Source organism: Chenopodium quinoa, unplaced genomic scaffold (assembly GCF_001683475.1).
Source record: "Chenopodium quinoa cultivar QQ74 unplaced genomic scaffold, ASM168347v1, whole genome shotgun sequence".
Taxonomy (NCBI): domain Eukaryota; kingdom Viridiplantae; phylum Streptophyta; class Magnoliopsida; order Caryophyllales; family Amaranthaceae; genus Chenopodium; species Chenopodium quinoa.
Window position 1 is genome coordinate 3,776,418 of NW_018745454.1, and position 26,855 is coordinate 3,803,272.

General features: G+C 34.1%; 3 protein-coding genes across 3 annotated transcripts; 1 reads left to right on the forward strand and 2 right to left on the reverse strand.

The window, feature by feature from the left end:
- The first annotated feature begins 3,832 nt into the window (after positions 1 to 3,832).
- Positions 3,833 to 18,269, forward strand: LOC110714119 (protein TSS-like). The gene is made up of 25 exons (XM_021892592.1): positions 3,833 to 4,215; positions 4,379 to 4,463; positions 4,579 to 4,640; positions 5,707 to 5,799; positions 6,023 to 6,095; positions 6,205 to 6,567; positions 6,669 to 6,736; positions 7,248 to 7,379; positions 7,816 to 7,857; positions 7,980 to 8,504; positions 8,590 to 8,747; positions 8,977 to 9,481; positions 9,569 to 9,631; positions 9,726 to 9,827; positions 10,379 to 10,693; positions 11,454 to 11,546; positions 11,661 to 11,762; positions 11,886 to 11,990; positions 12,134 to 12,267; positions 12,710 to 12,893; positions 13,739 to 13,870; positions 14,162 to 14,274; positions 14,604 to 14,694; positions 15,371 to 17,641; positions 17,921 to 18,269. The coding sequence occupies exons 2-24, from the start codon at positions 4,403 to 4,405 to the stop codon at positions 17,471 to 17,473; spliced, it is 5,619 nt and encodes a 1,872-aa protein (XP_021748284.1). The 5' UTR covers positions 3,833 to 4,215; positions 4,379 to 4,402; the 3' UTR covers positions 17,474 to 17,641; positions 17,921 to 18,269.
- Position 18,270: 1 nt separating this feature from the next.
- LOC110714121 (cytochrome b561 and DOMON domain-containing protein At3g61750-like) lies at positions 18,271 to 21,643 on the reverse strand. The gene is made up of 4 exons (XM_021892594.1): positions 20,463 to 21,643; positions 19,664 to 20,060; positions 18,933 to 19,225; positions 18,271 to 18,810 (listed from the first exon to the last, which is right to left on the reverse strand). The coding sequence occupies exons 1-4, from the start codon at positions 20,748 to 20,750 to the stop codon at positions 18,538 to 18,540; spliced, it is 1,251 nt and encodes a 416-aa protein (XP_021748286.1). The 5' UTR covers positions 20,751 to 21,643; the 3' UTR covers positions 18,271 to 18,537.
- A 139-nt stretch (positions 21,644 to 21,782) lies between these two features.
- LOC110714120 (O-acyltransferase WSD1-like) lies at positions 21,783 to 26,855 on the reverse strand. Its single transcript, XM_021892593.1, has 7 exons — positions 26,442 to 26,855; positions 24,937 to 25,521; positions 24,236 to 24,302; positions 24,022 to 24,134; positions 23,662 to 23,871; positions 23,248 to 23,385; positions 21,783 to 22,425 (listed from the first exon to the last, which is right to left on the reverse strand). Exons 1-7 carry the CDS (start codon positions 26,598 to 26,600, stop codon positions 22,249 to 22,251), a joined length of 1,449 nt encoding a protein of 482 aa, XP_021748285.1. The 5' UTR covers positions 26,601 to 26,855; the 3' UTR covers positions 21,783 to 22,248.

Consider the following 26,855-nt stretch of genomic DNA (forward strand, 5'->3'; position numbering starts at 1 on the left):
CAAAACTCCTTCTATGTTACTTTTAACCATTCAATTTACTAGTATTAAATATCTTACTATTATTTGAATTTAATAAATATCTTACTTGTACTTATAATTATTATTGTTATAAATAGTATAATGATTTTATTGTAATTTTGCTCTTCAACAACAAACAACTTTAATTAATGTAACCAATCAACCACTAATAAAAGAGCATAGATCTTAACTTAGGGTTTGAGTAACATTTAGTTTCAATGTATTGGTCTAATCGATACACGTAAACTACCCTGGTGGTTGCTGAATACGCCAAATACCGTTGATAATAAGTCGAAGATTCTCTTTAACACGTGTTAGTGACGGAGATATATGACATGAGAATAAATAATATTAAATTCACATGATGAAGTGAGTGAATTATTCTGAATGTTGTTATTGAACTAGCTCAATCTACTTTTTACTTTATTATATTGATGACAAATATTTTTGAGTATTAATTGTATTATAAAAAACGCACGAATTGTCTAACTGATAAAGTAGATTATATTAAAGATTCGACGTTACAAAAGGTAATAAAATCTAGGTTAACTTTCCTATATTATATATATTGATGGCAACTGTTTTAAATTATTGATTTTATTGTGAAACGTATTGATATATATATATATATATATATATCTGACATGGATGAACTAAACGATATTGAATATTAAAGTGTTAAAAGCTAGTGAATCATTCAAATATGTCATCGTTGAAAAAATCCAAACATACTACTAGATTAACGAAGTTTTTTTTTTTTTTTTTAACGGCTCTTTTAAGTTACATAAATGTTAATGAATTATTTGATGTGTTGTTATTAAACATGACAAATGTACCATTAACTCTCCTATATATAATGGTGAAATCACTTTTAGGCAGGGCCGTATTTGGGCCAGGGCAGGTGGGGCGCCTGCCCAGGACCCCAAATTTTGAAGCCCAAATATGTTAATGAAAATCCAAAATTAAAAAAAAAAAATTAAATTAGTGCAAGCGCATAGGTTAATTAACTCCTTGAAACTTCAACTCACATATAATCATCTCCTTGAAAATAGCTCCTTCAATTTTGGGAAGTAGATAATTCCAAATTAATTCCCCTATTTAATTCTTTTTACCTGTATAATCTTCTCTTTATCTATTAATTCTATCACTACTTTTATTTTTCATCTTTTCTTTCATTGCCTTTAACTTTTCTGATTTTTCATCTTCCTTCCCTGGTAATGCTCCGTATTGTTTTTTAGTTTGTTATAAGATTGTTCTATTTTCTTCAGTACAATAATCTATTTTACATTTATTTTTATATTTATAAATATAATCTATTACTCAATTTTACTTAACGTCTAATTTGTGTCATTAAAAATTACTCGTATGAAACTGTATATATGTAGGTGTTGCTCATTCTACATTGTTGCATTGCGTTTTGTAATAAAAAGTTTGTGACTAATTTTTTTTTAATATTTAATTTGATGTTTTTTTTTTTTTTTACTAGCAGGATTAGGTGATACAGAGTATAATTCTTTAATTTCTACGGAGTAATACATACGTAAGAGCATATTGTTGTAGAAACTATTATTATGCGCTAATTATTTTTTTTGCATTAATTAAAGTGTTGTGTAAGTTATTCATTTTGCATACTCAATTTTTTTCCTAATATAATAATAAATTCAAACATTAGTCAATTAAGGCCCCATATTTTCTATTTGCCCCTAGGCCACCAATTTCTCATAAACGGGCCTGCTTTTAGGGTATGAACTATGAAGCCATTCTCTAACATAAATCTAGTAGAGTAGAAAGAAAGATAACTAACATTATATTGGTAAAAATAGATTATCGAAATTGCATATAAGCTATTGAATTATTAGGCACATAGTTGAATCCTTAAACTAGTTGATTTATAGAATAGAGTTTTAAGTTTTAACACCAATACACCATACTATAGAGTCTAGACTCTATTAATAACAATAATACTCCAGATTTATTACTTATTCTCCATAATAATAATAATACGATGCTCTATGATGTCAAAATAAAAAATAAATTTTTTTTAATAATAATACGATGCTATAGCAAAAGTATTACTTATTAACTAGTTTAGTCCCGTGCATTGTACGGATTAAATAGCCATTATTTGTTTAAATAGTTGTCAAATTTATATTTAAAAAATAAATCATAATCTCATTAATTAATTTTAATTTGAAAAAAGCACCGTATTTTTTTAGTTATGGAATATAGGAAGAAAAAAAAAGAAAAAAAAGGATGATGTCAAAAATAGTTTAGGAGGGAAATTTTTTAATAAGGAATTGACATATGTCCCTTAATAATGTCAGCATGTTTTGTTTTAGTAATACTTAATAGAATAGATTGTCACCCTAAAATAAATTTAATTATTTATTAGTACTCGTATTAAATAACAAAGAAATGTGAATCTATATTTGGAAGCTGTATGTATAATCTATACTATAGATTAAAAGGCGTTCTTAAATAAGTTTAGGTGTCACGTGACATCTTTCTCAATTAATCAAGTATTTCATTTTATGTTTTTTAATAAAAAAAATGGATTGGACAAGGTTTAAACTCAAGACCTCAAATTTCAAAACTATATTGCCTGCCACTAAGCTATACCATATCATATGCCATTTTATTAAAATTAAATATAATTAAGAATTTTAATCATGAAATTAATATAGTAACTTGGTCCCGAGTCCTAAAAACTAGTTCTATTATCAAAACAATGATTTAGTGGAAGATGAGCATTATGTATGTTGCCTAATGTTTTTAGTTCTTCCCTATTTGTTTATTGTTGATCTGTTTGACTTATGATTGATGAAATTCTCTTTCATTGAAAAAGGTGTGAAATTATTGTTTTTTTTTAATTTTATTTATTTTTTAAAATAAATAAATAAAATGATTTCTTTTGGACGAGGATTTTTCTTGGTGAACAGAAAAGGAAAACAATATCAGATCAAGTAAGATTTTTCACTATTTAAAATGATAGATGCATTCTCACCATTTAAAATGATAGATGCATTCTCAAGGACTGTAAAGTATGCATTTAATATATTTTTAAGTTGTAAATACACATTTAATACAAATTGTATTTTATATTCTATAAATGTATGGTAAAATTATACACCAAGTATAATACTGAACTGAAATTAAATTAAGCTGAAGTAAACAAACCCTAAATGGTAAAACTTTCAACTTAATTATTGTTGGCTATGAGCTGAAACTATCCTAAAATGCATTTTAGTGCATGAGAGGTGCCACATGGCTCGCAATCTTTCTTAGTGATACCATCCAAACTACACACAAACACATGGCGATGAGTCAACCACACTTTAAATTTTACCTATCTCATCATTCATTACTAACCAATAATATCAAATGAGCTGATTGCTTAATCTACCCTAATTCTAACAACTAATATATTATTTCGTATCACTTATGGTTTATTAGTCTGTATCCTTTCGATTTTTATTATACTTTGTATCACTTTTGGTTTAGTTCACCATCACTCTTCGTGTATCACCCCGTATCACTTTGATCTTTTATTTTACTTCGTATCTCAATTTTGATCTTTTATTTTACTCCATATCATATCACTTTTGATTTATTACTCTGTATCACTTTTGGTTTTTTTTTATTCTGATCCGTATCACTTTTGATTTAGTACTCCTTATCGCTTTTGATTTATTCTCTGTATCATTAATATATACAACCCCCTCAAAAAAAAAAAAAAAAAAAAAAAATCCCAACAAACTCCAAATTTGCAAAAACAATAAAAATTAAAATTTATACATTTATACCCCATATGCAAGGCAGAAAATTTGGGCATTATTTCAAACCCAAAATAATAATTTTTTTTTAAAAAAAAAAACCATAAAAATAGAGCACAAAATGCCAAGTTATATCTGAGCCTTAAATCTCCACCCTTCCTTCCTTATCATACCCACCTCCTCTGTTTTCAATCTCCCATTTACAATTTTATTTAACTTCCCTGTTTTTCTGTCCCACCAATTTTCTCCTCCCTTTCTCCCTCTTATTTCTCTCTCTAAAAATTCAATGCTCAGCTTCATTTTCAAATTTAGTTTTTTTGCTACTTCTTAAACCCCCATCTTATCCTACTTAAAACCTTTTACTGAAATTTTGCTCTGTTTCACTATTCCCCTGTTTTTTGGGCTTTGGGATTTGTACTTGCTGGTAAGATTTACTGATTCTTTTGAAAAGACAGATTAAATTCTGTCAGAAACACTGAATTTAACCAAATTTTGAATCACCCATTCGCTTAATTTTCTTAATTTTGGATTACAGCTGGTAATTTTGCATTTTAGAATTGAAATTAATTAATTCCATTTTTTTACAGGAAAAGTTTACAATTTAATTAGAAATGGCACCCAAAAATGGAAGAGGAAAGAGCAAAGGAGAGAAGAAGAAGAAAGAAGAGAAAAGTACAGTTTTTTTTATTTGGACACTTTTTTTGTTAAATATAAAGAAGTATTTGATTAATTCTGTTTAATTATTTTTAATATACTAACAATTCTGTTGTTTGTGAATATTCTTCAGTTCTTCCAGTTGTTATGGATATCACAGTGAACCTTCCCGATGAAACGAGTGTAGTCTTAAAGGTTTATAATAATACTTACTTAATTTTTCATGTTTTAATAGTGTGTGTATTTTTTTGTGTCAATGAAAAACAGAGTTTCCACTGGTTTTTATTGTTTGGGGTGTGGTTGTGGGGTGCAACAAGTTTGTTTACCACAATCTCCTTTTCACAAATAGGGGGATATCCACACCTTGTGGTACATCCCTCTTCGGCAGTCGTATACTGGTATTAATTTAAAATAGTTTTGTGACAATTAAATTGGAATGAAAGTAATATATATACGCTTCTAGTTAAAGTCTCCTTAGATTAGATATTATATCGGTATAGTAAATATACTATTCAACGTAGAATAAAATGATCCAATTTTATTATTTATTTATTTATTTATTTTATTTGTGTTGAATATGCACTTATGTTCTTGAATGAAACCAAAGATTTTATAGGCCAAGACTCAATGGTAGGTGTCATTTTCTTTATTGGTGGGTATCAAATCTTGTGGGTGCTTTGGCATTTAAAATTTTGCACAATAGTAGATGTCTAGTCTAGTCATCCATTACTTATTTGATGCATGATGTTTATACTCATGGATAAACTTACTAAATTAAAACCGCCCCCATATGAAAAGTGAAAATAAACAAGTAATTGGCTTCTACAATTAGTGTCATGTAAGAAAACATGAAAATATAAGATTGCATGAAATTCACTTTACAACATGTATGATAATTAAAAATAAGAAGAAAAAAAATGATTTATGAGTAATAATTCACTCACACTCTTGAAATTAATTAATCATATTACATAAGAAAGGGACACATAAGCTCAGTATGCACTTAATACAAAAACTATTGTACGTAATTTGTCAAAAGTCTTAATATCCTAAGCGTGAATGGTTCTTTTGAAATTAAACATGCCGTGTAAAAGTAAGCATGTTATGTGCTCCACACAAGGTATACATTTTCAACAATTTAAGGGAGTAATTACACACAATCTTTTGTTTCCATCTGTATTAGCTTTGTGACTATCCAATCTTTACATGTTTATTTACAATCAATAATTTACACTAACTTAAACTCTTATTAATTTTGTAGGGAATATCCACGGATAGGAACATTGATATCCGCAAGCTTCTCTCAGTCAATACAATGACTTGCAATATCACCAATTTTACCTTATCACATGAGGTTAATATCCTATCCTTTTAGTTTCTTTATTCAATGACTCACCTTGCTAATAATAATTATTATTTTTTTTTTTTTTAAAAAAAACCCTTTAAAAGTGGGGATGACAAATTCTTTTGACATTGTTATATTTTTCTTTTTGCCCTTTTAACTTTACTTCTATAAAAAGTAAAATAAAAATTACGTAACATTATTTACTTTTTGGTATCCTATTAAAAACGTACAGGTCAGGGGCCCACGTCTAAAAGACACGGTGGACGTTGCAGCTCTTAAACCCTGCACTCTCACACTCATTGAAGGTAACTTAAACCCTCACCCACTAACCGACGTCGTTTTATCTTATCAAAACGATTAAACGTCACCGTTTCACTCAATCTAATCTTCTTCTTAATTTCCCTCAATTTACAGAGGCGTACGATAAGGAAAGTGCAGCAGCGCACGTTAGAAGACTACTCGACATTGTAGCTTGCACAACAAGCTTCGGGCCTTCTGCTAGCGCCAACGAAGGGGCGAAAACTGAGGATGCTAAAAATGCGCGTGGTGCGCAGGATAAGTCTTCGTCGTCGGCGAAGAAGTCCGGCAATAAGTCGAACTCCGGCAAACATTCTCCGACGCCGGCGACGGCAGCGGAGGATTTCGCCGGAAAATCTTCGACGAAAGATGATGTTTCGATGATGATTGATGGTGAGGGAGAGACGAATAATTCGTGCCCTAAGCTTGGTAGCTTCTACGAGTTCTTCTCTCTTGCTCATCTCTCTCCTCCTCTTCAATGTATGTATTGAATTTGATTTGATTAAATTTGTTTTTTTTAATCAAAATGTGAAGAAAATGGTGGAATTTGATTTAATGGATGGTTTTGTGATGATTTGTAGTTATACGAAGGGCTTCAAAGCAGACTGATGATCAGGTTTTGGATGATGATCATCTTTTTTTCATGGATGTAAGTTGATTTTTCTTATTTTGTATTTAATTATGCTCCTTTGATTTCTTTTTAAGTGTTTGTTTGGATTTCAAAAAGTATTGGGAATTGATTTGATTTATTCACTGTGTTTGGATGTTTAGTGATATATTTTGTGTAATGTTGATGATAATTTATGTTTTCATTGCTGTAGCTAGTTTAGTTGGTAAGATTACGCGAGATGATTTATAATCCATTTGCATTATTGCTTCAAAATGTCTTATTAATGAAATACGGAATAATGATTTTATTTTAAGAAATAGGATTGATTGATTTAATTTGGAAAAGAAGTGACTTGTTTGAGGAGTGGATCATACTTTATGAAATAATAGTGATTGTTGATTTGTATTGTACAATATTATGTTTTGGATTAATTGTGGTCAATAATAAGGGTGACTGTTTTTCTTTGTTTATGTCAATGTCAAATGAGAGACGTTTTTAGTCTGTCTCATTTTTGTCCTTAATTATAAGAGATTCATATTGATTTTGGCAGGTTAAGCTGTGCAATGGCAAGGTGGTTCTTGTTGAGGCTTGTAAGCGAGGTTTCATCAGTATCGGGAAGCATCGTGTTCTCAGTCACAACCTTGTTGATCTTTTAAGACAACTAAGTAGAGCTTTCGATAATGTGAGTTAACTGTTGAATTTGGAATGTGTTTCAAATTAGGAGTAACCCTTTTTTTCCCAGGGGTTGTTTAGATGAAAGTTATTAGACACGTCTTGTTGAAATGCTTTAAGTCGGCTACTCCATTTTTATGATTACTTCATAGTTTTTTGAGACAGTGAGATAAGGTTGACATTTTAAGAAAATTCTTGTCAGTCTTTGTAGTGCATGGTGTACGATGCTTGAAGTAAGCATCTTTTAGCCTTGTCATCCACCATAGATAATGTAGAAGCCCTTTCCTCTTTGGAGCAACTTGCAATTTTTGGGACCTAAATTTGGTCGAAGAGTAAATTCGTTATAAGGCTTATGACATTTTTATATTTTCTTGCATTACAGTGGCATATACTATTCTGTTTTACTCGTTAAATTTATTATATTCTTATGGTGTTCCAACTTGTAGGCTTATGATGAGCTCATGAAAGCTTTCTCAGAGCGCAACAAGGTACTTTTCTTTATCTTCTGTTGGTGTTTGCCTCCAAGAATGAAGTTCTGTTAAAAAAAAAATCCTGCTGTTTTCCTGGTTGTATTCCTTTAAATTTATTCTGTTTCTCTCAACTTCTGCAGTTTGGTAATCTTCCATATGGCTTCAGAGCCAATACATGGCTCATTCCTCCGTCTGCAACACATTCACTTTCGACATTTCCCCCTCTTCCTGTCGAGGATGAAACTTGGGGTGGCAATGGTGGTGGTTGGGGAAGAGATGGAAAAAGTGATCTAATACCTTGGGCAAATGAATTCCGTTTTGTTGCATCAATGCCTTGTAAGACTCCTGAAGAGAGGCAATTACGGGATAGAAAGGCTTTTCTTATTCATAGCTTGTTTGTAGATGTAGCAATTTTTAGGGCAATTTCTACCTTGCAACATGTAATGGAGAAAATGAGGGTGACTAACTCAACTGTCAATGACGAGATTATTCATGCTGAGAAAGTTGGCGATTTGAACATCACTGTCGTGAAGGATGTTGCTCTTGCTAGCAGTAAGCTGGACACTAAAATTGATGGGCTTCGTGCCACTGGTTTGGATCAGAGGGCGCTAACGGAGAAGAACCTGCTGAAAGGAATTACGGCAGATGAGAATACTGCTGCTCATGTAAGACATATTCACAGTTTTATGAGCTTGGATCTGTTGGCTGGCTGAGATAAGTGGCTAACTGAACTTTATGCTTTTGTTGCAGGATATCAGCAGTTTAGGCTCTGTAAATCTGAGGTATGCTGGTTACATTGTCACGGTGAGGGTTGAAGTCAAAGAGGATGCAGCGGTGGATTCATTGTCACCTAGCATAGAAGCTTTTGATCAGCCAGAAGGCGGTGCAAATGCACTCAATATTAACAGGTCACCATCTCTGACTTACTCACTCGAAAAATTGAGGTCAGCTGCTGCGTGTGGGTGTTGGTGTTTGATGTGAATTCTAAGTTGCTTTATTTTTATCCAGTCATGATTGCTGTTGGGTGGGATGGGTTGCAAAACTTGAAATTAACTCAAAAATATTCTAGCTCTCCTGTAAATGTCTCTCTGTTGCTGCTATGATAATTTACACTTTTTTGCCAATTATTCCTTGCAGTTTAAGACTGTTGCTTCATAAGGGAGCAGCTACAGACAATCACAAATGGGTAACTCAATCTGATCAGTCTGAGAGTCAAAGACTCAACACAGCTCAAGCTTTTGTGGAGAAACTATTGGATGACAGTCTTGCCAAGCTTCAGGTAGAGAACACAAAGCAAGATAGTTACGTGAGATGGGAGCTAGGAGCGTGTTGGATTCAACATCTTCAGGATCAAAAAATTTCAGAGAAAGACAAGAAACCTTCTGCTTCAAAGGCGAAGAATGAGATGAAGGTTGAGGGGTTGGGAACACCCCTTAGATCTCTCAAGAACAAGAAATCAGAAGGGAATTCTGAAGTACATTCTGATAAAGCACCTTCAAATTCAAGCAGTGCTGCTTCTGTGTCCTTGACTGAAGCACAGTCCAACACCAGTCCAAGTGAGAGTGAGCTTGCTCTCAAAACTATCTTGTCAGATGCAGCTTTCAGTCGTTTAAAAGAATCAGATACAGGATTGCACCTGAAGGTAGTATTCCTAGGAACTCAGAGGAGGATACTTTATTTTATTGCTTGCTGAATACTTGCTGATTTAATGCAAATGTTTTGGGTGCAGTCTTTGCAAGAACTAATTGACCTCTCCCAGAAATATTATGACGAAGTTGCTCTGCCTAAGCTGGTACTCTTGTTTTATCATATATGATAAATTTCTAATTTTCTCTGCTCAAAATACAATTCCTGCCATTTCTTGTATAATCATTTATGATGCACAGGTAGCAGATTTTGGCTCATTAGAACTCTCACCTGTCGATGGACGAACACTAACTGATTTTATGCATACAAGAGGTCTCCGAATGAATTCGCTTGGACGTGTTGTAAGCTCTCTGATCTAATCTGCCATGGTTCTTGGATAATTTAGTAATAAAATGAACTAGGATGACCAAAAAGAATATGTTACTGTAAAATCTCATTTAAACTATAGAAGTATGGCAATTTAACCTCAAGTCAAGAAAATGAGATAGTTGATAAGTAAATCTCTTAATGCAACTAATACAGAGTGTGGTATACATTTTTATTCTCTTTGACATTGACTATTAGCCTGGTGTAGGCAGTCAATCAGTAATGGGTGAACATTAAAAACTCCTGTAGTATCTACGATTTCTGAAATGTGTATGTCAGTGTATGTACCTGTGCTAGCAATTGTGTCAGGGAGAAAAAGCAAGAATTTGCAAAAAGCAAGTTGCATGTCAGTGTAACCACAAATCCACAATACACCTATGTGACTGGTGGAAGTAAAAATTGAGCATAGAAGCTAAATGTTCGCTGCGCTAAACCAATATGATTTTTTTTTTTTTTTTCTAAAAGTAGTAGTCAACCTCTGTATTCAGGTAAGCCTGGCTGATGCATTTTTCAAAATTTTGATCAGGTGAAGTTGTCGGAAAAGCTGTCTCATGTTCAGTCTCTCTGTATCCATGAGATGATTGTTCGAGCTTATAAGCACATCCTCCAAGCAGTGATTGCTTCTGTTGATACTGACGAAGTGGCTGTGACTGTTGCTTCAGCTTTAAATTTAATGCTGGGGGCTCCTGAAACTGTTAATTCAGAAAAATCACACAATGTCCACTCCCTGGTATGGAGATGGCTGGAAATATTCTTGATGAAGCGATATGACTGGGATGTCAATGGTTTTAACTTCAAAGATCTTAGGAAATTTGCCATTCTACGTGGACTTTGTCAAAAGGTAGGTGGTCATAATCTGAAGTTAAATTTTGTTGTTTAAAGACATGGTTGTTACTGTACTTGTTTATATACCTATCTATATTTGGTCCAGGGGATTAGAAAATTATACACCAAATTTAGGAAAGGCCTGCCATGTTCTGGAAAGACTTTCTAAATGATAGTTTTTACTTAAGAAAATGAAGTGTTTATAGTTAGGAGACCAGGGTTAGCAAATTTTGTTGGAATGGTTGGGAGATGTTGACTCGGTGCAAAAGAGAAATATGGATCTAATTCTAACGCAATTTCCTCAAGAAAAGCAAATTTTTTTTTGAGAAACCTTGGAATCCATGTTTGAATAGTTATTAGGATTAGCTTGGGCTTTGTACTGGCTGTTTTTATTGACTGAATTTACTGGTGTACTTTCCTTATTATGTTCCTCTTATTTTAAGTGTACGCAGTACATTTTTGCTTATATTATGCTCCATCCCACAACAACAATAGGATCTGGTGTTGATCTATCCCGTAGGTAGGCTGGAAACCTTTCTGCCGATACAGTAGTTTCTTTGAATCCCGAAAACTGGAACAAGGTGATTTCTGGGCAAGGTTGATGCTATTCAAAACTCTTACCGAGTTACTGTATCATACGAAAGTTCTAACAGAAAATCTACTAAATCTAGGCATTCATAACTTCAAATTTTCTTGCTATTTTCCTAGTGATCATAGTGAACTGTAAAGGTTGGATTGATCACAGGGCAGAGTAATAATATCTTTACCATTTTCAGGTGGGTCTTGAATTAGTTCCAAGGGATTATGATATGAATTCTCCCAATCCTTTCCGTAAAACAGATATCGTTAGCCTGACACCTGTCCACAAGGTGAGAATTGAGATTTTCTTTTTGTGGATTTCAAGCAGAGTAGTAAGAAAAATCCTATTGTTTGCTGTCTGAGGCTGACAATTAAGTTATTTTATGTAATTTTACCTCCTGCAGCAAGCAGCATGTTCGTCTGCTGATGGCAGACAGCTTTTGGAGTCCTCAAAAACAGCTTTAGATAAAGGAAAGCTTGAAGATGCAGTTAATTATGGGACAAAGGTTTTTGACTTTTGATTTTGATGAGCCTACCTTTTTTTTTTTTGGACATCTTCAAATAATACTATAAAAGTAACTATTACATGGTGCTTAAGATGCTTGCAATTTGCTGTGGGGGCTTTACAGGCTTTAGCGAAGCTGGTAGCAGTTTGTGGTCCCTATCATCGAATGACTGCAGGTGCTTACAGTCTCCTTGCTGTGGTCTTGTATCATACGGGAGATTTTAACCAGGTTAGTGTCAAATTTCAGTTTCATGACCTGACAGAATTAATATAATGCATCTCTTATACGAAGTACATGTTTATCTTATCATGTTCACTGCATCCAGCTCATGTCCATTAATTTAATGACTTACTAAGACAATTGAATTGCAGGCTACAATCTACCAGCAAAAAGCTTTGGACATCAATGAGAGGGAATTGGGCCTCGATCATCCTGACACAATGAAAAGCTATGGAGATTTAGCTGTTTTCTATTATCGCCTTCAGCATACGGAATTGGCTCTTAAGTATGTATTCTTTTTGATAGTGTTGCTTTCGTAAAATGTTCTAATTGTCAATGCTCTTCTGATTGCTCCTTCCAGGCTACCAATTTTTTTACATGTCTTACTATTTCTGTATTTGCCTGCTGATTCGAAGAAGTTCATGTGATAATGAGCATCTAATTCAGTGGTTATTGTGCATCTGGTTTGGCTTTTATGAGTCGAGAGTTTTTTTTTTATTTATTTAAAAAAAAAAAAAAGAAATAGTATGTTGATTATTAGCACCCAGCTGCATACCCTGCATTAAATCTTTGAAAATCCTCTTCATACTTGATGAACATGTTAATGAAGAGAGTCAAGAGACCATATGTATTTCTTGGGATTGACGTGTCACCAGCTCTTGTGTAGTTGAAATAAAGGAATAAGTGCAAGATGCACTCTTAACATTGAATTTGAATGTATTCCCCAGGTATGTCAAGCGTGCATTGTATCTATTACATCTTACATGCGGTCCATCTCATCCTAACACCGCTGCCACATACATCAATGTGGCAATGATGGAGGAAGGCCTCGGAAATGTGCATGTTGCTCTTAGATACCTCCACAAGGCTCTGAAGTGTAACCAGAGGTTACTTGGACCAGATCATATTCAGGTTTTTTTCCTCTTTATCTTATTTTATATTTCATTTCTAAGTGAATTACGTTGGTATATTCTGGAATCTGGCTCCATGTTCTGATACTTGTAATCTTTTGGAATATTGTTATTTTTTAGTATAACACATATCTCACAAGATGAGAGAGGTTGGGGGTCTTTGGTCTTAGCTTCAGTAGGTTTTGTTCATTACATGCTCAGTCTTGCACAAATGATTCTAGCCTCTATTCGCTATTCCTTCATACCTTTGTTTTGCTTATGAGAAAACGTTCCTTCTTAAAAGTTGAGGCAGCTTCTTTTATTAAGTGCTTCTGTCATCTGTGGCAGACTAGTAGACCATGATAGTTATTATTTGAGATAGCTTTGGGTCTGTTACTGTCTCATTGAAGGTGCTTTTTTGTGGAAGATTTGTTTGATTAAATCTAATCTAGGATTGATAAAGGGATAATCCCCCCCCCCCCTTTTAAGTTTACTATGCTATGTTGCACATACTTAGATTTGGGTTTCGTGTCTGACACAATAAGGCCACTATATATATGGCTGTCATATCGTGTCGAAGGATCCGACACCCGACATCCGCGTAAAGCAGAGTGTCGAGGAACAAAGTTACTATGTTATGATGGAGAATCTTAATAATATTACCTTAGGCATCCTTTTACTGGAACTACATAGCCTACTATTATGAGTAAATAATGTGATACGGATTATGCTATTGTCTCTTTCAAGGCTATTCTGTTTTAATTTACTTGCAGATTCAGTTTCCTCCATCCATCCATCTTGCTCTTCCTTTATACTTCCAACAATTGGATTAACCAATATTTATAATTTCTTTCTCATTTTCTCCAGACAGCAGCAAGTTATCATGCTATTGCTATTGCACTTTCATTAATGGAAGCATATCCTTTAAGTGTTCAGCATGAGCAGACAACTCTGCAAATTCTTCGGGCTAAGCTAGGGCCTGACGATTTACGCACACAGGTATTTTGGCTCTTTTTTGTCCTAATGAAAATGAGGCTTTGTAATGTTCACTGTTGCCATCATGAGGGCCGGAGACTCGCAAGTGAAAAATGGGCATTTAAAGTTCTTTGGGTTTTTTCTTTTTCTTCATAGTGATGCTTTTCCTAGAAGTAAAAAAAAAAATGGTTCATATGCACAAGACTTTGGTAGAAGCCTTCTTTGTGTGTGTGTGATTGTGGTTATTTTTTTAAGCATGAACTCTTCTTGGAATTTTTTCTTATACTAGAATCATGTTTGCAATTTACTCTGCAGGATGCTGCTGCTTGGCTTGAGTATTTTGAATCCAAGGCTTTTGAACAGCAAGAGGCTGCCAGAAATGGGACAAGGAAACCTGATGCATCTATAGCAAGCAAAGGTCATCTTAGGTATATATATGAATAGATTTATGAAGTTACTCAGTACCTTGTACTGTATGTGACTTTTGTTCACTAATTTATTTGTTGATTTAAAGCGTTGCCTATACTATGTATCTCCTATTTTATTTTTTAGTAGACCAGATGTACCATGATAATATGTTCCAAACGTGGGTTTTCTGACGAACTGTTCATGAACATGGCTGTTAAGCGTTAATTCAGATTTGAAGTGGGTCATTGTACTTATGAGTGTGGGCTTTCTTGCCATATGAATGAATGCATGTGTTATGTAATAAATGCTACCCTGTGACTTACACATAACCTTTGTTGCGTATTGCCAGTGTCTCAGACTTGCTTGACTACATAAATCCGAGTCCTGATTCGAAAGGGAGAAATTCAATGTCAGTCAAGAGAAAAAGCTATTTTGTGAAGGTAACTTAAGCTCTTTTTAGTCTCTTAGATATAATCCAGATTTTATGTTGGAGTGATATGCTTTATTGCATTTATTTTGATATGCAAATTAATACAAGACTTGCCTCATATGAATTTTGTTTGATTATCTATAACAGTCCCAGCTAGCTTTTTTAGTGTTCTCTTTTTATTCTGAGACAAATGAGAAAAGTAAAACTTCATTTCATCCATTGCAATCAGGATCTTAAACATGCAGTAGATAAGTAATGGAAATGAGAGCAATGGTAACAGACTAGCAGGATATAGTAAATTATTTATTTTTTATTTTTTTTATTTTTGCATTTATTTTTCCACACTCATGATAATTTTTAGTTGATAAATAATTAATTTTGTTAACCAAAATAAGCTCATTTTTGGACTTTCTGATTTGAATTTAGGAGATGAATAGAAAAATGAAGTATAATTGCCTGTTTTCCATCTACCAAATATGAACATGTTTCTGGTTGCCATCCTTGCCAATCTGGTCTGTGCAAGGTGTCTAGACTGTCTATGTCCTGTCATAAATCTGATTATTGGGTACGAGGGACTGGAAACTTTGATTAAGAAATAAGCTTCACACCAATGCTTGACTGTGCTTTTATATAATATTCAATTGTTTATAGGCTCTCTCTCATTTTTACTGTTTTTATATGTACAGGTCCAAGAGAAAGCTAACCAGGTTTCCAGCAAACCCACCCCCGAGGTTTCTTCTCCAAAGGACATAGATCCCCTTGTTTCAGAGGGTGATAATGAACCTGAAAGCATTAATGGTGAAGCTGAGTCTGATGTTACTTCCGATGCAGAAAAATTGGCAGATGTTACTTTAGAGCCTGTTCAGCCTGTTGTGCCTGTGTCTGAACCTGCACAAGAGAAGCAGCCTGTCTCTTCAAATAAAGTGTCACCTGAATCCAATATTGAAACTGAGGATGGGTGGCAGCCTGTCCAACGGCCAAGATCAGCTGGGGGACACGGTCGTCGTGTAAGACAGCGGCGTGCAACAATTGGCAAAGTATATGGTTATCAAAAGAAAGAAGTTGAAAGTGATCCAGCCAAACTTAATAACTCTCTCCAAAATACTAACTATTACGTGTTGAAGAAACGTGCATTGTCACCTGCTAGTTACATGGATCAGCATACTGCTAAAAATGCTTCCCAAGTCAGCAAATTTGGGAGAAGAATTGTCAAAGCTGTTACTTACAGGGTTAAGTCTGTGCCTTCCTCAGCCAAAGATGAACCTCGGGAGGTCTCTAGCAGAGAAAGTGAATCTGGACAAAGTCTTGAGAAGCCTACAATAGTTAGGCTGGGCAAATCTCCTTCCTATAAGGATGTTGCAGTTGCACCTCCTGGGACAATTTCTAAACTGCATGCCAGTGTTCCCCAAAATGATAGTCCAAATGAAGGTGAGGCTACTGTAGAGAAATGTGAAGATGCTGTAAGCAGTGATTTTAGAGAAATTGTTGCCTCTGAAAAGGCAGACGTCGAGGTAGACAAGGTTAAAGAGGTTAATGAATGTACACTTTCAAATTCCAAGGATTCCTTACCAGGACATCAGGATATGGAAGAAAGTCGATCAGCTGGTGCCATGGTGCCTTCTACTGTTGACAAGGCTGAGAGTGATACCGTTGACATCCATGAAGTGTTACCTGAGAATGAGTCTGTAAATAATGTGACGAAGAATTCAACGAGTGCTTCAAAAGATGTGAAGTTTGAGATGGACATAACTTGTGGCATTCAAACAGAACATAATGCTGTAACTCCTCCCTTGCAAGGAGAGGAGAATTTGGAGGACAAACCTATGGTTGCAAACTTAAGTGATGCACCAGATATCCCCAGCAGGAAGTTGTCTGCTTCTGCTGCACCATTTAACCCATCACCAGCTATTGCACAGTCTGCTCCCTTGCCTCTGAACATGAATCTTCCTTCTGGTCCAGGTGCTGTTCCAGCTGTAGGTCCTTGGCCTATGAACATGGCTCTCCACCCTAGACCTGCTCCAGTAATGCCAGCTGTTAATCCGTTGTGCTCCTCACCTCATCACCCATACCCATCTCCACCAACTACACCAAATATTATACAACAGGTGCCGTTCATGTATCCTCCTTACAGTCAAGCTCAGCCTGTACCACCCAACAGCTTTCCTCCAAATGGAAATCATTTCCATCGCAATCATTATGTATGGCAATGCAACATGAATCCCGGCACTGTTTGGCCTGGTTGCCGCCCAGTTGAGTTCTCTATAATTCCACCTGTGGCTGAACCAATATGTGAACCTGTATCAGAGCAAAAGGCTCAATCTCCAAGTTCTGAGAGCAGCCAAGGTTTGGCCCCTCTTCTGCCTGATGATATTGGTAGTGGGGAGGAGGCAAAGAAAGAAGTGGTGTTTTCCATGCCAGAGGTGGTACATGATGCAGATAAATTGGCTTGGATTGGTTTGGAGAATGAGAAGCAGAAACAGGATCCAACTTCTTGTGTGGATATAAAGGGGACAATGCCAGTGTGTGATGAGTCTGATGACATTCCCAAGGAAAAGTCTGAAGATAGTGCTGAGGTTCCTAAATCTAATCATCGTGTGGAAGATGATGAAAGAACTTTCAGCATTTTAATTCGAGGAAAAAGAAACCGAAAGCAAACTCTAAGAGTGCCGTTAAGTTTGCTTAGAAGACCTCATTGTTCACAGTCATTCAAAATTGCATACAGCAGAGTTTTGCGAGACAGTGAAACTTCCAGGCCCTTGTCATCATGTGAAAGTAATGTAGCAACATGAGGGAATAGTTAGTTTTCGCTGCAGTTTCAAGAAAAGGGCTATGGGAAAAAATATATGTTCCAATATGCAGTGTAGCTGTATAGATGTCTCAGATTACATCGAGCTTTACTGGTCCTTTCTGTGCTATCACTGCTATTGGGCTCGAAATTTCTTTTGAGAGGTTAAAAGGTTAGTTCAAAGTCTAAACTCATAATGTCTTCCATTTACTTTTTTATTTTGCTGGTTCATGTAGCCAACCCCACTTATGGCATTAAGGCTTTGGTTGATTGATTGAACCAGTTTATTGCTGTTAAAGCTTTGGCATTTACATACCCATTTTCAAATACAAGGAAAAATCTCATGTTCGTCAAGTTCATCTGTTGTGTAACCAGTAGCTATATATCCTTGTACTTCCTGTACATGCTGCGTATTGCTGTGTTCTGATCACTGGATTTTGTTTGACTGCAGATCTTTATTGGGAGACTTCTGTTTAGGTGTGAGGTGGCTTTTTTACCCTCAAAATGAAGAATGCTTGACAATGTGATGTATACTGAAGATAGGAATTCATAGATTTTGATTTGCAGAATGCACAAAAAAATTCGATTATGGTTATTGCAAGGATTTTGATAGTGATTGATACAATTTTGTTCACCTGTGTATACTGACTGCCTCAGCTTTGTATTGACAAGGTAATTGACATTTTGCTCTTCTCCCAGTCAACGAACCGTTTTTTCTTCCCTTCCCTCCTTTGTGACATTATACCATGATATTAATGTTGCATTGCCTCATGAATAAAGTACAAGTATTTCTTCCTTCAGTTCATAATAGATGTTTGGTGTGCCTGTTAACACCCCTGTTTCATCTTTCGTTTTTTTCGAATTAAACTCTTAATAACATATTAGTGATATGATATTTACACAACCACTTCAGTTTTTTTTTTCCTGTCATCCTAGTAACAAAATTCTGACAATGTAATCTTAAAAAAAAACCAAAATTGTGAGCGTAGTCTAGCTAGAGGCTGATGCAAATGCTCAGGTGTGTAGGAAACGCCCCTTCAAAACTAAAACAGAAATCTTTTTGTGAAATTAACTCATTTGATACGCAGAAATAGGTTGTTCTGGCTTCTCTGAGCTTCTGAGCTTGGATAGAACCTGCAAAACAATTGCAGTAACCAAAATGATACCTAGTAGAAATCCATATCCTATCTTCCATTCAGAACCAGCAGCCCCAACTTGGAACCCGAGAACAATATTTAGAGCCCCAAAGAAGAGTGTAATTACTCCAAACCATTGATGGTATGCGGCCCAAAGCCTACGTATCTTTGACTCCTTATCTGGCCTGATGAAAAATGCCAGCACCTGTGACAAGTCAAAAATAGAATAAGGCAAAAAATTTTATGGACGATCCTACATATTTTTTGGGATAAAAATTTAGTGTCTCACAATACATCAGTATGATGTCTGATCTAATTTTTGTTTACCTGGATAATGCTAAGTGTGAGGGCAAAATATCCAATGCCTCTGTGAGCAGCAACATCTGCATGTATCTGATTATTAAGTGCTTGACCGACCACAACTCCCGCCAACACGATGAGAAACCCTACAATCTGAATAATAGTGTGCAGATAAAACCACAGAGGTTCTTTGTGCTTGAGAAACCTGGCAATCATAGCCCCACAAGGAAGAATAAGTCCCCAGCCAATAATCCCCAGAATTCCATGGCTTCTTTTCATCTTGTCGAGACCCCCGGCCCCACTTGTAGCAGCAGCAACACCTGATACTCAACAAAAGATAATTGGTCTTACTTTTCGCTGTTTTCTTCCCTTCCCCAACTATATATTTGAGATTGCTATGGATACCATGAGTAGTTGCAAAAACTATGATCATGGTTTCTTGACAGTGAATTTTCAGTTCTTTTATTCTTTTTTATTTGTCTATCCTTTTTGCTAATCGAAATTGATTTTGATAACTACTGTATATTTGAGATGTTCAGATATATGCTATGTTAGACTGTTAGTTGGGACTTGTCATTTTACCCACCTCTATCCCCCATGTGGCTGTGTTTGATCCTTGACATTCCGACATGAGTATGTTCTTAAGGATACTTGATATAATTTTTGACACTTAATAAGCTCAAAAACTAAAGAACAGAATATGAAAGGATTTCAGATTCTGATGCTTTCAACAGCATTGTAAATAAGAGAACACTCACCAGTTGAGTAATCAATGTGTATGGTGGTCTTATCATCGTGCACTGTGAGTTTATGATTTAGGGGAATCCTGCTTCCATAAGCTAGCAGAGTTGGCTGCTGTTGGAGAGGAGCATTAAACTGAAGCTGGAAACCCATGTAAAGATTAGCTCCATCTAGTACCACAACAGGAGGAATGCTTGTCAGATTAAGGTCCCCTTGTCCGGGAAGAACCTCATGAGCCTTCCGACCTTTTAAATAATACTGTTTGATCTTCGCGTGCCCACTTTTGCTGATCCACCCTACCATGGCGCTGCCACCCACCATCAACCCATCTTTCGAGAACCCAATGCCTACCCATCCTGTCGTGTATAGTGCTGATAATACTATGGTTACAGTGTGATCCTTGCTTTGGTAATACTGCAATCAATTGAAAAGGTGCAAACTGAATGAGGCAAAGATACATTAGATTTTGCTAACAAAATTTCCCAGGTTTAACCCATTAAGGGTATACAGAATGGTTGAATTCCCTTGAAACAAATAGACAAATAAGAAGCCTATATTAATTGTCTTGTTTTAAAACCAGGACTAGTTGAGATCTAACACATACTATGATGGAGTAATAAGATGGTATGGAGCGAAAGTCGAAGTGTAACAAGTGGTAATGGAAATTTGCAAACAACTCATACTTTGGGACGAAAATGCATTACTATGAATATTGTCATTACCACTATACCTAAAGGCCGTAACTTATTACCACCTACCAAATAGGCCGTAGAAAGAAACCTTAAAAATAACCGATTAAGGAGAAACAGAACTTACCCTCAAAACATAAGTTTCCCAAACAGGGTGACAGTTGCTATAGGAAAGGTTCCCATATGGAGGAGGAAGAAAGTTTGCTAAATCAATGCTGCAAAATTGTGATCTTGCATCTGGAATGCCCATATTCGCTTGTTTAACACCGGCTTCAGGAGCAGCATTTACTAAACAAACGCTCTTTTGCTCAAATATAATTAGACATAAAATCAACAATAAGTATGACATTATTAGGAAACTTTGAGATCTCAAATTGGTCATTTTTAATGGAAAATAACTAGCAGAAAGATTCATTTAAGTTGGAAGCAAGCGCGATCATACTATTACACAGAGAATGATGAATATTGAGAAGATAAGGAAGTGAAAAGTGAGAGATGATCAAAGACAAGAATGTTGGAATGTTTTAGTCTCGTGTAGTTTAAGTTACACCTTACACCCCTTCTGTTATGATGTTGAAGTTGGTTGGTCGTTGCTGGTAAAATCATCATTTCCCGCCTTTTCTTGCTATTGCAACATCCCTTTTTTTTTTTTTTTTTTTTTTTTTTTTTTTTTTTTTTTTTTTTTTTTTTTTTTTTTTTGGACCCTACCATTTGTTGGTTGCTTTCTCCCACTTTTACACTTCTTATTATTAGATGTATAACACAAGTACACAATCGTAATTATTTAAGTGAATATTTGTACGTGCATATGGCCCGGGAGAGAGAAAGCAAGCGGGAAAACATAGCAAGAGGTATGAGATTAATTTTTAAAGGGGAACCCCGAATGTTATAGCTAAAAAAAATGAGGTTAAGATGGTAAAACTAGATACACTTTCCTCTATTTTACCTTTGTAATCCGGTAAAAAGTTATTACCTGAATCACTATGTACAAATCGTAGAATGTAGTTACCATGCACTGTGGTTATGATAACTTAGCCAATCTACTATAGTTGATTTATAACCTGCTTTAGTTCCTCGAGGCTTAAAATAGCTCGTGTGCATTTAGGAATTACAAGAAACACAATCAATCTATCAATCTATCACAAGCCGGATGAACTTGTCTTAATTGGAGCACAACCACTACAAATCGTATACCCTTATTTTTGAGTATGTCTTAAATTATGTGGTCTTATACCCTTATTTATATGGACTTGTTTTATTTGAATTTTCTGAACTTATTTTCTAATACCAGTAAAAAGTATGATAGTTTATTAAAGCTAAAACTAAGACATGCAACAAACTAGATCCAAAATTTTATAAGGGCATAACGTAAATAACCATGAGGCCCATGACACAATTAACATTAATGAAATTAAGTATGACATATCGACATGATACATCATCTCCATGAATGAAAAATAAAGAGCACTTTATATTAGGTTTACATTTATTATACACATCCACGTATTTAATTTGAATCGTCTAATATCTACAAACAAGACTTGACTAGGGCTATCCACGGAAAAAAAAGTAACGTATCTATACTTCTTCTGTTCACTTTTAACTGCAACAGTTTGACTTAAAAGGTGAGAACTTTTTGACTTAAGTGTAGTAAATAAAAATGAACGAAGGAATTATATTATATTCATACCACGCAGTAATTCTTTATTTTGGGGTATACTATATTCCATTTAATTTATTTAGTGGAATAATATATCTAGGTATATATATACAACAAAAAAGTTGCGGTGGTGGTGGTGGAGGTTGCATTGCGGTGATGGGTGGTTGTTGATGGCGGAGATGGTGCTGTCAATTGATAAGTCCTTCCCAGCCGCGTGGGAGGCAACACACTCGGACCGTGACACGTACTATGACTACATCACAGAGTGATCTTGTTTGACAAGACCTTGTGTTATAACAGCATCCTTGATTAGGTTGAGAGATTCAGCAATGTCGTCGCACAATTGATGAGGATCCGGAACCGTGTATTCATCTACGGCTAGAACCACTGTCATCTTGTTACTATAACTTAGGAAGTTTATCATCACAGGCTGTAGAATATACTCATTTGTTAGTTAACATCATTTACAAAAAAAAAATGAAGATTGTTATTAGCAAGTATTTAACATAAGATATGAAGATTGTTAGGAAGTATTTATAAGATTTTGCGCGATATAATCCCTCCGTCCAGTATTAATTACTTGTATTAATCATTTGATCAAGTAAAAAATACTCTCTCCGTTTCAATTTGTTAGTCCCATATACTATTTTGAGCGTTTCAAAAAGATATACCCGTATTGAATGTATTCCACTTTTAACTTAGTTTTTATTTCCTATTTTATTCGTATTAAATTTTGATTGGTTAGATTAATTGATTGTGAATTAATGACATGATTCTAAGTAAAGAAATTACTCCCTTGATTTATGCAAATATGACTAAAACTTTCCTAAAAAAATCAAAAAAATTAAATAAGGCAAAACTATTTATAAATTGTTTTTTAATTTAATGTTAGATTTCAAATATTATTTTTTTCTTATTATTTTATGTAATTGATTCCATATGAGACTATCATATTGAAATGGAGGGAGTATGACATATTTTTTTGAACTAAACATGTTTTTGAACCTGATTAATAATTAATAATTTTAGACAAAGGGTCGAAAGGGAGCCTCCCGTCCAGTATTAATTACTTGTATTAATCATTCATGTAAAAAGATGTGACATATATTTTTTTTTTGAACTAAGCATGTTTTTGAACCTGATTAATAACTAATATTGGACGAAGGGAGCAACACGCAAAGTGCAATTAACTTTAATTTCTTAAGAAAAAAGAATACGTATTATAAGTATAGGTAGCAAGTTGGAAACGTACATGTGGTTGACCGTAGGAAGTTGGAGCAAGAAAAGTCAATGGAAGTCCATAAAAGCCTATCTCCTCCAAAGGTCCAGGTAGATTTGAGAAGGCGATAGTTGTATGCGAGTTGATTCTATCAGATATCACACTTGCAACCTGCAAAATATAGTACAAATTATTATATTTTCAAACCCTATGGATTAATATATGAGATTAACATTTCAATTTATCTTTTCTCACAACTTTATCCATTTATTATATGTATGTGTTACTTTAATATTTCATTTGCTTTTGTTATTTAAAAAATTATTTATATTTACAGATTTATCTCCGAGAGAAACTTTGATTTTTTCATTTTCAAGAGGGTAACATTGTCATGTGATGGTGTCGTGATCTAGAAAGAGATTTTGTATAGTGTATATATATGAATACCTTGGAACCAAAAAATTTCATGACAACTTCAGCCATGAAAAAAGTGTAAATAGCTTCTAAGGAATGCTTCTTTTTATCAACGGTGGTTTTGGCAGTTCGAATATAGTCTAAAGGATCATCATGCAATCCAAGGGCAAACGGAAGAAGCACGTAACCAACTGCATTTCCCCATTTAGCTTCTGCATCTTTCTCCATCATATCAGCCAAATCCTATCATTAATGTTTATTATTATTACATGTTAAAAATTATAATCAGATAATTAATCACATATATATACACAGTACTCCGTATTATATATGAACTATTTTAACGTACACAACAAGAAACCGCGTTTTTTTTTTTTTTTTTAACAGCGTTACCTGAATTCCTCCAGAGGGTCGAATATTGACGAGAAGAACCGATCTAAGACGAATATTGTTGAGATATTTTTTTGTTTTCTCTCTTGTAACTTCATGATTGTTTCCTTCATTTTCTGTAATAATTAATAATGGGAATTAGTGGAGATATATGAAGGCTATTGTTGATTGATTGAGTACTAGATGAGATGAGTTTATGAGAAGGCAAAAAGATTACCATATTTCCTACTAAGATAGCGAGATAAACCAGCTTGTGTGATTCCAAGTGCAACATCATTGATCGTCTGTGCATCCCAATATAGTATACAATTAATACATCAGTCAGATTTAAGGTTGATATAAACACATTAAATTTACTTTATAAAATTATAATATGTATTGGTTTAAATCTCTAAAAATTAAACCAATCAAAATTGATCAAAAAAATGATGGTCAATTAATTCCATATAGTGATGTATTGTTAATGTTATTTAACATAAATACTATTTAAAAAAAGCTTGAACTACTATTAAAACAATTTTGCATTATTAAATTAAAAATTAATCAATTATGTACAACAAAAAATACTAGTAAATTGTTTCAAAAAAAAAAAAAATTACTAGTAAATCATCATAAAATTTGAATCGTTAATCATTGTAATCAATAAATAAGGGGAAATTCCTTGTTTCTCATATTGAGAAACGAAGTGAATAAATCAACAACTTTTTCATTATTATGGGTTTATTTACGAAAATGCCATTGTTTTTCACTTTGAAAAACTGGGGCATCCCCATAAGTAATTATTTTTTTTAAGCAAAGTTATTACGAAAAATTATGTATAAACCAATTAATTCAATAAAAATGAATTATTGACTGGTTGAAGAGAAAAAGGTTTTATAGATAATATAGATAGAGTAAAGTAAGAAGAAAAAAACTTACAGCACCAATTGCATTCTTGACGAATTTCATATCTTGAAGACTAAAACTCTTGTAAACAACACGCCTAGAGACATTTCCTCCATTTGGAGAAGTCTTAAATGGAGAATTATCCTTCAAAAACAACGTCGTTGCTACAAACATCAATACATCCATCGAAGTGTTCCAAAACAACTTCAAGATCAACCATAAGGCCAAAATCCATCTCCAAAAAATCCCTTTACGATTATCATCATCGCGCTTAATCTTTGGAGCAGGAATGGTTGGCAAGGCCTCTGGATCGGAGGTCTTACGCGTAAGTGCCAACAACAAAGAGATTAAAGATGTTCCATCTCCTAGTGAATGATGAATCCGAGTTATTGTTATAGCCTCGACTTCCTCTGAGAGTTTAAGGTTGAGTACATGGATATCCCAAAGTGGCCTTGATTTGTCTAAGGTTGTTTTACTAAGGTTGTATATGTAGTCTTCAACATATTTATCTGGTGACTTTATGTCTTCGGAGTTTATTTTTGGAGCTATAATGTGCTTGTCTAGGTTTATTTCTGTTCTTACCCATTTCAATTCTTCTCCTTTAGATGGATCTCCTTCCTGTATAAATAAGATTTAATTTTAGTTACTAATATGTTTAACGTAATACTAATTAATACAATAACGACCGTTCAACAAAAAAATAATACAATAACGACAACCAATGATACGTATATTGTTATTTAATTTTAGTACGTAATATGTTTAACATAATACTAATTAATGCAATAACGACGACCAATGATACGTTTATTGATATTTTTATCACGTAATTTATGGGGAAAAAAAAAGTAAAATGAAGAATGTTAAATTTGCGTTGCTTTTAAGACTACCTCATAATTTACATTATTGGAGGTGTCAAATCCATCTCACTCAATTTATTGATGCCTAACAATTAGTGTCTCAACTCTCCATATATATATATTGAAAAGTCATCCTAACCTAAACAAGTAGTTTGTATATAGTATTAACTTTCAAAACGTAAATTAATATCAAGTCATTTTAATTAATTGTAATAATAAACTCACGCCTAGGTTTTTACTTTTGTGCTAATATATCTAGTTTCCCCTTCGAAAGAATTTGTCATCGACCTTCACCCTAGTTAAGGTTTTCTATTATGATTTTAATAAGGTATGGTCTAGTCTAGTAAGACCGTATATCCTCATCTTATTTAACTTAAATTGTATTTTTTTTTTCCGCTAACATATACTTAATTAGTACTCGTATATATTAATATTAATATGTATACAAAGGATAATATATACTCTCATAATAAAATTAAAGTCATTGTATGTAACAATATAAGTATCCTAAACACATACATGCATGCATCGAGTGAAAATGAGAGTTTCAATCAATTCAAACACTGCACCATACAAATATATCTCAATAAATTAAGTAATTAGTAAATTACGTAGGATTGCATGCATTAGTAATTAATTTAGTACGTAGTATAATTAACATACAAGGGGAAAACATACCACAAGACTAGAAAAACGAGGGTGCTTGCAAAGGGAAGTTGGAAATTTAGCCTTCAAAAGCTCAATATCAACGGGAGTTTTTACGCCGAAAATAGCCATTACATGTATATTAAAGTCTGGCTTATGGAACGCGACTGATGCAGGACTAAGTAGCTCCATCCTCCCCCCTCTAACACTTTTAATCCTCCATTACAACCAATTTGTAAGGGTTTTAGTACCCCATTTTTGTTTATTTTTTTCGTTCTCTTCCTAATCACGTAGTCCATAACTACTAATCAAAATTAAATAAAAGATCGAAATTAAAAAGATTTGAATTGATCGAAATACTACAATATTATTATGTATGAGAATACGAAAATCAAGTGTATGTAGATAGATGTGAATATGTAACAACTTTGAGAATGTTGTGATGCT

Bases quoted from the DNA above. Each gene is read 5' to 3' on its own strand.
- LOC110714119 (XM_021892592.1), top strand. From the start codon at position 4,403: ATGGCACCCAAAAATGGAAGAGGAAAGAGCAAAGGAGAGAAGAAGAAG. The intron at 6,568-6,668 runs GTATGTATTGAA...GATGATTTGTAG, and splicing joins TCTCTCTCCTCCTCTTCAAT to TTATACGAAGGGCTTCAAAG. The intron at 9,482-9,568 runs GTAGTATTCCTA...TTTTGGGTGCAG, and splicing joins ATACAGGATTGCACCTGAAG to TCTTTGCAAGAACTAATTGA.
- LOC110714121 (XM_021892594.1), bottom strand. From the start codon at position 20,750: ATGAATCTTTCTGCTAGTTATTTTCCATTAAAAATGACCAATTTGAGA. The intron at 19,226-19,663 runs GTGAGTGTTCTC...GTTGAGTATCAG, and splicing joins ACACATTGATTACTCAACTG to GTGTTGCTGCTGCTACAAGT. The intron at 18,811-18,932 runs GTAAACAAAAAT...GACTTGTCACAG, and splicing joins TCACACTTAGCATTATCCAG to GTGCTGGCATTTTTCATCAG.
- LOC110714120 (XM_021892593.1), bottom strand. From the start codon at position 26,600: ATGGAGCTACTTAGTCCTGCATCAGTCGCGTTCCATAAGCCAGACTTT. The intron at 23,872-24,021 runs GTAACGCTGTTA...CATTAATGATAG, and splicing joins GACCCTCTGGAGGAATTCAG to GATTTGGCTGATATGATGGA. The intron at 22,426-23,247 runs GTACGTTTCCAA...TATATTCTACAG, and splicing joins CTTCCTACGGTCAACCACAT to CCTGTGATGATAAACTTCCT.